This window comes from Budorcas taxicolor, chromosome 4, assembly GCF_023091745.1.
Source record: "Budorcas taxicolor isolate Tak-1 chromosome 4, Takin1.1, whole genome shotgun sequence".
Lineage (NCBI taxonomy): Eukaryota > Metazoa > Chordata > Mammalia > Artiodactyla > Bovidae > Budorcas > Budorcas taxicolor.
The window spans coordinates 68,520,822-68,531,777 of NC_068913.1; the positions used below are offsets into that span (position 1 = coordinate 68,520,822).

General features: G+C 44.3%; 1 protein-coding gene across 1 annotated transcript in view; it reads right to left on the reverse strand.

Moving 5' to 3' along the window:
* Nucleotides 1–8,600, reverse strand: part of CHN2 (chimerin 2) — a 40,253-nt gene extending 31,653 nt beyond the window's left edge. Inside the window, exon 1 of the mRNA XM_052638546.1 lies at nucleotides 8,355–8,600. Coding sequence (XP_052494506.1) covers nucleotides 8,355–8,600 — 246 coding nt within the window. The remainder of the gene's footprint in view (nucleotides 1–8,354) is intronic.
* Nucleotides 8,601–10,956: the final 2,356 nt, after the last annotated feature.

The following is a 10,956-nucleotide window of genomic DNA, read 5'->3' on the forward strand; positions in this document are numbered from 1 at the left end:
TCCTGCAAGGTCAGCTGAGCAGATGCGGGGGGACAGCTGGGTTTCTCCACCACTGAGCCCCCAGATGCATCCATTCAGCAGCTGTTCTAATACATTTAAAACAGGATTTTCAATTCTAAAACATTGATTGTTGCCACAAAGCTTTTGAGCAGTCTCCCCATTGATATGGTGAGATATCCTCCTCTTGGGTTGATGAAGGCATCTGCACCCACATCCTTTGACACTTTTCTGCTCAAAGACTACCAGGCCCCCCATTGTCGACTGCAAGTTTTTTTCAGCTTTGGCACTGCTGACATTGGGGCCAATAACCCTTTGTGGTGGGGACTGTCCTGGCCCTTGTAGGATGTTCAGCAGCATCTCTGGCTTCTGCTAGACTCCAGTCATGAGAAGGAGAAATGTCTCCAGACACTGCCAGATGCCCCCTGGGAGCACCACGGCCTTGTTTGAGAACCACCTAGCAAAGAAAGAGCTCACATTCTTACGCCATCACCATCTTTCTGATACCTGGCAGTGCCTGGCACATACTTGGCCCTCAGTCTGTATTTGCTGAATTTTAAAAAAAGTGTCTAAATAGTTACCTCTTCTTAGAACATTTAGTCATTTAGAATAGTCTCTTTGAATGATACGTTCTTGGCATAAAACAAACTCAATATAAAATTAATAACAACCAAGCATTTTATATAGGCCAGACTTGTTAATAAATAATTTAAAATAGTAGAACATCTTGGCCAAGCCACTTCCCTGGTGTGGGGCCTAACCAAGGAGTCTCTGTTGGGTTTGCTGTCAAAGACTATTTTCTTTGCAGCAGGCTCTGCTGGTTTATAAAGGATTTACAATGACAGTATCCCAATATTTACATAAAATCATGTCAAGGAGGTATAAGATGAGGTTTAAGTTAGACTCTGCCAGTCAGAGAGAGTACTCACCTATGTGAGAACCTTGTCCAAAAACTTTTTCCTCAACTTGGTCAAAATCCCATGAATGAAATTCCATTGGGAAAAGGCATTATGCTGCTGGTCTCAAAAGGACTATTTAAAACATGACTACTGGCACTTTCCTGGTGGTCCAGTGGTTAAGACTTAACCTTCCAACACAAGGGGTGCAGGTTCAATACCACACACCTCATAGCCAAAAGTCCAAAACATAAATCAGAAGTAATATTGTAACAAAAATTCAATAAAGACTTTAAAATATATACTTTAAAAATATAAAATAAATAAAAACAGATTACTAGATTAAATAAGCTGTCATTTTCAAGAACAAGCCCTTTTAAAACCAAGCATCTACTACCTGTAAAGGAATAGTAAATCTTGGTGAATCACAGAAGAAAGGGTTCCCATGCAACCTACCAGGTTGGTTTGACAGGTGCTATTTCCTATGAATCATAATGTGTAGCCTATTTGTAGAATGCAAAGCCTGGCGATGAACTGGGGAAGGAGAAGCTAAGATCTAGAAACTAAGGCTGGTAGGTCTTAACAGGGTGGTTCCATGAAGTGACTCGGCAGACCGGAACAACAGGAGGCAGGCAAGAACTAATCCAGGGGTAAAGGGTGGAGTTTGCCAGACACAAACCTCATTTACTTTTCAGGTTCGCTGAAGGCTAGTCCTATTAATAGCTCCAAAATGGCACAAGAGCAATGGGTATACTTTACAAAAGATGGAGCCAAAAGTGTAGGTGACAAGGCTAATTTGTGCTGCAGAGCACCTAGGCTGTCAGACAATAATATTAAATAATAACATCGAGGCTCAGGACAGCTTCATGACTTGCTTCAAGCAGAACCCAATGGAAAGAGTTGGACTGTGTTATGAAACTTGAAGTGGAATTCTTCAAAACAAGGAGGAAAGGATTACAGCTGACATCTCCAGGTCATCTACCTGGAAGGATTCCTTTCTTTCACATATATCCTGGATACCACCCATCCTCCAGACATCCTGTAGCCCCATTCATGTATTTACATGGGGGTGCGGGGTTTGACCTCCATGGCCAAAGTTATCTGAGCAAAGCAGACACTTGGTCCTGATTCTTTCTCTATGGAAAGTTAGAATTGGCATTTTGTGGTTGGTCTTTGTAATACATAAACCAGAGAGTTACCATCAGCCATACTGTGCAGATCATATAGACTAAGATGTTTTTGTGCAGGGAGAGAATAATGAAGCTGATATCCAGAGAGCAGAAAGCAATGAAGGGATGGGAAGGGAGAAGCAGAGAAAGGAAGGAAGAGAGGGAAGGAGGGGGCAGAGAAACTGAGCCCAGGTATACCCTTAGTTCCTGCTTCCTCCTTGCCTAGTTCTAAACAGTCCCTGGGGCTCTATGAGACTTGCCTATTTCACTTAAGATGGTATCCAGAGGTTCTAAAAATTATAACGGCCAGACAATTGTAGGAAGTAGATGGAAAGTAAAAGTTGCTCAGTCATGTCTGACTCTTTGCGACCCCATGGACTACACAGTCCATGGAATTCTCCAGGCCAGAATACTGGAGTGGGTAGCCTTTCCCTTCTCCAGGGGATCTTCCCAACCCAGGAATCGAACCAGGGTCTCCTGCATTGCAGGCGGATTTTTTTACCAGCTGAGCCAAAAAGGAAGTCCAAGAATACTGGAGTGGGTAGCCTATCCCTTCTCTAGGGGATCTTCCTGACCTAGGAATCAAACTGGGGTCTCCTGCATTGCAGGTGAATTCTTTACCAACTGAGCTATCAGGGAAGCCCTAGGAAGTAGTTTAAAATGAGGCAGCTTCATAGCCCTCTTGGAGCAGAAGCCATATTTTCTTCATAAAGTCTAGTATTTCCAAGCCTTGTTTTATATTCAAGGTGATGAAGCTTGGCTTCCCTTTGAATTGTTCCTTCCAGACTTGCTTCTGCCAAAACAGCCCTTTCTGATTATAAAACAAAAGAAATAAAACTCACAACTGTTTCTGAAGCCATTGTCTGCCTGTGACAGAGTGCAGGTGCAAAATCCAACAGAAGCGGGACCAGGACAGTCTAAGGGCCCCTGCACACCCATGAGAACACAGGGCAGGCAAAATACTGGGGAGAGAGAGCTGGCACATTTTATGAAGTCAGCAAGGATGAGGAAAAGAGGGGCTTGCATGTGGGAAGCAAAAGTGGCTAATTCCAAAGCAAATGATCCCTCCACTGATGAAAATGTGGAAACTGAGGACAGAGATAGAAACCAGCAAGGAGCCACAAAACCCAAACAGGGAGGCAGTGATGCTGCCACATCCTAGACGGGTGTCCCAGCCGTGGCACCAGGACACACTCTCAGCCTTCTGACCTTCTCGTCCTGGCGCCCAGAGTCTTGGGAGTGGGAGGTGTGTTTAGAAGGCGTGTGCTGCTTGAGCACGCATGTACGCACAGTGTACCATGGGAATAGGATGCTTGCTGGTGCAGCCTCATCTGTGGAGTGTGGGGACAGAAAAGGGTAAGGCAGACAACTGTTTAACTTAAATCCAGACAAGGCCACTTTTGAGAGGCACCTCACAGGAAGCTGGGACAGCAAGAATAAACCTGCGCACGTGTGCAAGATTGCGGGTAGCTGGCACGGCCAGATCCTCTGACCACATGGGGAGCTGGCCTGACATGCCTGGATCCGGCCTCTGTCTCCCCGGCACAGGTGGTGACCCTGGCATGGACTGCTGCCCACTACCTGAAGGGACTGGAACACAACTAACATGAGCCTTGAATGAAAGCAAACTCTGGGGCAGGAAGTGAGGAAGGAAACTGCAAGCTTAGGCGATCAGGGTGGGGAGATGCCTGCTACACATGCTCTCCATATATTCACTGACAGCCCACTCTGGGCCAGGCCCTGATCAAGACACTGGGGTTTCTGCAGAAAGTAAAACAGACAAAATCTCTGTCTCTACTCCTTTCCCCCCACCCAGGAAGGTGTTTCTCTCTGATAAGCAGAAAACACATCAATACATGTGTACTATGTCAGCTGGTGTTCAGTGATAGGGATGAAAGTAAAGTTGGCAGAGGGCTAGGAAAGGGATGGACAGGGGACAGAAGGGAATGAAGGGCAGATGGACGGGCAGGACTAGGGGAGGCGGGGGAACGCAGGTGAGGTTGGGGTGGGGTGGTCTGCTCTCCAATGTTTAGAACTCTTTGGACCTCTGCTCTCCATCCATATTCCATATAGGGAGAAAAGATGTCCCTCAAGTGGCCTGGGTGGAGAGAGCTTTCGGAAGGAGTGAGTGATGTGCACACACATGCAGCCTTGGGAGGCCGAGAGCACAAGCCGCCTGAGAGGAAGAGGGCCCATGGATCAGCAGCCTGTGACCATCCAGTCCACCCCAGCTGACTCTCCAGATGTGCAGCGAGCACTTCTGTCTCCTGGATCCTCTCTTTCCTGCACCCTGTTCACCCCTGGCTCATTTCTGACTCCGAAGTTCTGATTCATGTCTTTGCACTGCTCTTTCAGTTTTTAATTACATCTTAATGACCAGGGAAGAAGAAAGAGATGGTAAAAAAAAAAAGTAAGAGGGACAAGAAGAAGTGAAGGTAGAAAGTAAGAAATACAGAGCCAGCTACACACCAAAATGCAAGGAAGATGAGAGACGCAAAAAGATGAACAATAAAATAATAATAGAAGGCAAGCTTACTGGGTACCAATGACCTTCAGTGATTCACAAGTATTCTTTTTGATTTATTTATTTTAATTGGAGGCTAATTACAATATTGTGGTGGTTTTTGCCACACATTGACATGAATCAGCCATGGGGGTACATGTGTCCCCATCCTGAACACCCCTCCCAGTTCCCTTCCCATCCCATCCCTCAGGGTTGTCCCAGTGCACCAGAAGGGCCCTGTTTGAGTGCCCTGTTTCATGCATCTTAAACCTTATGGCACTCCCATTTTACAGATGAGGAAACTGAAGCTCAGAGAATTAAGCTACTTGCCAAAGAGCATGTTGTGGCCAGTGGCACAAAGCTGGCCACAGCTACCTCATCATTGCGCTAGGTGGGGAAAGAAAGACAGTTATCCAGGCTGATGGGGTTGAGAGGTTCTTGAAGGCTTCAGAGCTCAGCCACAAGGTGTTCTTAGGGCAGACCCTCTAAAACAGAGCTATTCCACCTACTAGAGAGTGCCTCTTTCAGTCCAGGAGATAAACAGAGATGCAGACATGAAACATGTGAAATAACAGAATGCTTTCTCTGTTTATCAGACAGCTTTCATTGTAGAGAGGAGCCTATTAATTTCATCATTCCTCCAACAAATACTCTTAGTTTCTAATATGTATAAGTAATCCTGAGAATTTGACATTTAAACCAGCAACAAGCGCATTTGTATACATGTTGAAAAGTATATAATTATTGCATGAAATGAGGAGCAACTTTAATTTGCTTCCAAAAGGTTTTGTTTCCAGAGCAGAATTTCAGTTTTTCCCAGACATGCTTTGTTTGGAAATCAAGGGCAGTAGATATGCCCTCAGGAGCCCTGATGGGAGTCTTCTCAAAGAACGGAGTGGGAAGGGTTCCAACCTCAACCAGGTCAGGAGTATTTAGCCATTGCTGTTTTTAAAAACGTATTATTGAGACTTCCCTGGTGTTACAGTGGCTAAGACTCCATGCTGCCAATGCAGGGGGAGTGGCGGAACTAAGATGCTACATGGCAAGGCCAAAATATAAAAAAACTGCAATTATTGCATTATTTTTAAAAATTTGAAGTACAGTTGATTTACAAAGATGTCTTAGTTTCAGGTGTATGGCAAAGTGATTTTTTTTCATTATAGGTTACCTATTGATTGCTTGTGATGAAGCTCCTGGGGAGAGTGAGGAAAGGGCTTTTCATTCAAGGAATAGTCCTGATGGGGGCAAAAAAAATCTTGCTCTGAAGTGAGGCATCAAGATCTGCAGGCAGATTCAAGACTCTGGTAGGAGGCCTCTCGATGAGAGTGCAGACAGGGCCTAGTAAAGCTTATTTGTTGATAAGCATGAGAATGTGATTACTTGTTCTTTTTAAACATTTACTTTATGCCAGACACATAATATCCTCAAATAATACCCCAACTTACAAATCAAGACAGTTTCAGAACAAAGCCTACTAGAAATGAATATAAATAAAAACACTGCAAAATTAAGATATAAAACAGATTCCAGGCAGATGTCAGGGGCCTTTGATAAGCACTTTCTTTCTTTGGTTAGGTCATGTTACTAAAACCTTACTGCTCTATTTATAGCAGGGACCTGCTTTTAGAATGTTCTTCTAAAGACCATGCAGAGTTTCCACTTAAAAGTTGGTTGTGGGTAGGGGTGGGGGGTGAGGAGAGGGCTGAATGAGGATAAAAGGGGCCAGGAGTGACAGAGGGAGCCACCCCCTCCTGCCCCAGCCTCTCATTCTTAAGGACAGTGGCACGAGCAGTACCATTGAAAGCCACAATCAACTGACACAGCACTCAGGGTCTGCTATGTCTCAAAGACGGCTATTTAAAACACGGAAGAGAAACGGTCCTGTCTGGCTTGCATTCCCCCCTGACAACTCATCTGTCCTCTGCTTTCTTTTCTCTCAATAGCAGTAAGTTAGAAAAGATATTGTCAATAGATACAGACTTTTTAAACAAACATTTAAAAAGCTGTTAGTGTTTTTCAGTAATAATTAACATAGATCATGTTAGCAACAGAACTACTTGAGAAGATAAGGTTCAACTATCCTTTTGGTTTAAATGTTTTTATGTCCCATGCAGAGATCTAAGATGAAGAAAAGACTGAAATTAATTCTGAAGTACCAATCAACTAAATACACTTGTGTGTTCTTCACACAAACTCAGACACAGTGTCTATAGAGGAAAGCTATTCCATGCAAACATATATTGCAATAGGGCAAAAGTCCAGCTGGATCTTAAAGCCAAAAGAATCAGAATTTTCAAGAGGGAGGAAAAAAAAAAAAAAGGCAAGTCCAAGATCCATCCTCCCATTCATGGTGGTGCAAATACAGGAGGCAAAGGATCAGGAATTTCTGCCAAAAGTCAGAAAAACACTTTCTTAAAATTAAAAAAAAATTAATTAGGGTAAAGATAGAAACGAGGAAAAAGAAAAAAAAAACATAAATTAGACCTGTCACTATTCAGTGATGCCCCAAATTAGAATTGTCACTACTCAGTGGTGGGAGAAATAACAAGAGCCTTGGCATGGATAAGGACCTATCTAATGCAATTATTCACTCTCATGCTAAATCCGGAGGGCTGGATAACTCTATGCCTCAGTTCAATTATAGCATGCAAATGTCTGAGCTCCTTGCTTTTTAAAAACAGAAGCAGGGCAAACAGACCAAACGAACACAAATGTAAATTTAATAGACACACATCTGTCTGTATGAAGGGTAGGAAAGCAACAGAATGAACTAGGTTTTCCTGGTCACTTCTGACAAATGGTTCTCCAGTTCCAAAAGTTTCTTGGGCTACTGACCCTAAAGGAAAAGAATTTTAAAAAAAGAATACAATTTACATTTAGCTGCTCCTGTCTCTTCTTCCTAGATCCTTCATCTCCATTCTCTCCAACTTCCACACGGTCAGCCCCTGTGCTGGTGTAAAGCCTCTAACTCTGTCCTGTCTCTCCTGTACTCAAGGGCATCTCAAACCCGGCAATTTGGCATCAGAACCACCTCCTGGCCCTTCTTGGAAAACACATCGGGTCAAAGGAAACAGGCCATAATTTTCTGACGGCAGGCCGTTTCTCCAAGTGCTAGTCTGAAATGAAGATAGTGGTATTTCCAGTTTATAAATACACATGGGAAAATCCACTCAACCCCCCCCGCCAGCTCTTTCTATCTTTTTGTTTGGTCTGGTGAGCAAGACCAAGGCTGGGACCAGAAGCAGCTTGGCAAGGCTGCCAGGGCGCCCCCTGCACCTCAAGCACAAACAAAAGCTACTGGATGGTATCTCCCGTCATCATTTGCTTTCACAGCTGTCTACACATAAACCCAAAGAGTTAGCATCCCTGAAAACAAAAGACAAAACACAAAATGTGAAACGGGCAACTGTTTCCACTTGCTCATAGATAACAATATACTTTACTGCTACTCCGAGTGGAAAAGTACTGCTTGATATTCCCCAGATGACCTCTAAATGCCAGAGATTGGGCATGCTCTGTTTTTCTTTCACTGGACATGGGAATGTGGAGAGGAAATGGGCCGAATTCATTAGAACTCAGTTAACATATATAGAGGTGTTTCTGAACATTAGCATCAAGCAAACTGCTTTCTGAAACCTGCCGTTTGATTTGATTCAGAGCAAGTAACTCAGTGTGGAAAACAGAAAATCTGCCGTCTCTTGACTTCACCAAAGCCCAGACAGAAACCATGGCCTGGAGCCCTCCACCTGCCCTTTTATAACAGAGGAAAGCATGCAGAGGCTCGCTTACCTTAAAGTTGTGTGTCTTCTCATAGTTGAAGTGGTTGTCGTTGTGTGTGAGGGCGGCCCTTCGGACCAGGGAGGAGATCTGTGGACAGGCAAAGAGTTTGAGAGGGGGCCAGAGAAAGGCACCTTTGACTCCCACCTTCACCCCAAATGCCACGGCCAGCAGCTCCTGGCGTTTTCTGCCTGGCTTAGGCTTCCGAACCACAGCACACTTCTTCTCATTCTCCAGCCACAGTTCCTCAGAGAACATAGTGACCGGACCCCAGATCTTTCTGGTTTCCTCTGCGGAGCCTGGGCAGTGCAGCGCCGTCAGATTTTTTGAACTGCGGCTAATGTTAGGCAGCAGATTCGAGGCAGCTGCGTTCTGTCTGCAGAGGCCTGGGGCATGTGACCTGGAAGGGCCCATTTGAGTGATGGAGAGGGCTCTGCATCTGAATAAGGACAGGCCTGTTTTGTTCTGTGTTATTTCTTAAGGCCGACGTGTGCCTGGAACAATAGCACACATTCATGAGCGCAGCACCCCCCAGAAGCTGTATCCAGTCAGCCCCTGAGGAATCAATGGAGGAGGCAGGGGCTGGAGCTTAATTCCTCCTGCCACAGCGCATTGCAAAGGAGAGACCTCAGATACTTGCTAGCATATTTCACACACACACACACCCCCAACCAACCAACTCTGATCTTCAAAGCCTGAGGCTGTATCCAATTATTCTGGGGGCTCTGAACCCCATTCTGGGCTGAATTCCAGCAGATTAAACCTTTAAACCCTAATGACTGTTTAATCATATAGGGGATAAAGCCTGCGTCTCTTAAAAAAAAAATCTGCCCCAGCACTTGAAAGCTTAATTTTTATTCTTATGCTTACATTAAATTAGAACAGTCTGACCACTGAATGGGGCATACAAGAACTGTATATAGTGTTTCAGCTCTGGGATCTACAGTTACAAGTTTAAAATAAGGGAGAGGATGTCTTGCCCCAGGATACCCCCATCAAATCCCCCACGCACCACAAAGAAGGCAGTATTCCTTAACTAAAACTAAAACATCATAGTTTTTTTTTCTTTTAAATAAAACATTTTCAATGTTAATTCTGTTAGTATCCAAGCTAATGCCCTCCTGGCTCATAAAAGCATCATCTGTTTGATGGTCTCTCTCGGGACCCTGGTTTTCTGGTTCCAGGTCTCTGCATTAATAGAAGTGAGGAAATCATTATCTCTTAATGAGTACTCCTAATCTGTTGGCAAAGTTTAATGCAGCTAATGCCAGACAATAAAATCGATGCTTTTGGAACTGGAAAGCAAGAACGTGGATGGCTGGACCATGATGCAGATGGGACTGTCCACGAATTTCATCCCATCCTCTATGTGGCCCCACATTCCAGCCCTTCCAAGCAGCCACGGGGAGAGTAACAAAACATCAATCTTTTCCTTGTGTAATTCTTTATTCCTGGCAATTAAATTCCAACTTGGTTCAGATGTCCTGCCTCTCATTTCACCTCCTTTTAACTTCTGATAATAATAACAATCAATTTTTATATTGGGCTTTTGAACACATTAGCTTGTTAAGCCAGACAAGATTCAGAATGTGTTAAGTGCACTGACTCATTTAATCTGCAGCTCATGTATATGAAAAATAAGACTTTTATTTCCATTTTGCGGATGAAGAGATTAAGAGAGATTTCAAGGACATGTAACTAGTTTAGGCAGCAGAGCCAGGACTAGAACCCGAAACATCTGCACCCAGCACCTGTGTTCAGAAGCCCATACCCTAGCACCGAGGTAGGCAGTGCAGTGCTGCGTCGCCCACTGAGTCTTGCCAAATGCTTTATCTGAAATATTGGTCAAGTCTGCGCCCTCCTTACCATTCTTGTCCCACGATAACTCAGAGCCTAGATCTCTGTCCGGTCTACCTTCCACACAGCTACCCAACAGGCTTCTTAGTCCACTCCACCTTTGCTCAGAAATGTCAGTGATTCCCCCCGGCTTGACTGCATCCTTGTACTGTGGGTTTTACAAGAGCTCATCTCAACCTACCTATCTTATCTATTTCCCTATACTCCCCACCACAAATCCTATAAAACTTCTTCTCTGACATACTCAACTTTGCACCTTGGTAGCTTGCTCTATCTTTTAGCATTTTCTAGCACCATTTCCATGTTTACATATCCACCAACCTTCACATTCTAACTCAAATACCTCCCTCTCCAAAAAGACTTCTCCAAACTCCCCATTGGAGGCAAACACTGCTTTGGAATCCGTGGTGTTTTTCTCACATTTTTCTTATTGCACTTAATCACTTTCTCTCTTAGAGTGAATTATAACAGGTCTTATAGTCTGCCATACTGAGAAGCCACTGTGATACATTTTACGTCTGGTTCACTTTTTTTTTGCCTCCTACAAGAATGTCTAATAGGATTCCTTTAGTAGGCGTTAAATAAGCTGTCAGAAAGCACCTATACATGTAGGAAACCAGATTAATGGAGGAAGGTGTGCGAAAGTGGCTGCATGGAGTGAGTCTCTTGCCCCATCCATCACCATGCTTTAGCTTCCAAGGGTGTAAACCCCCAGGGGTCTGCCCTCCTGATGGTCTCCACCAGATTCCTTAGCCCT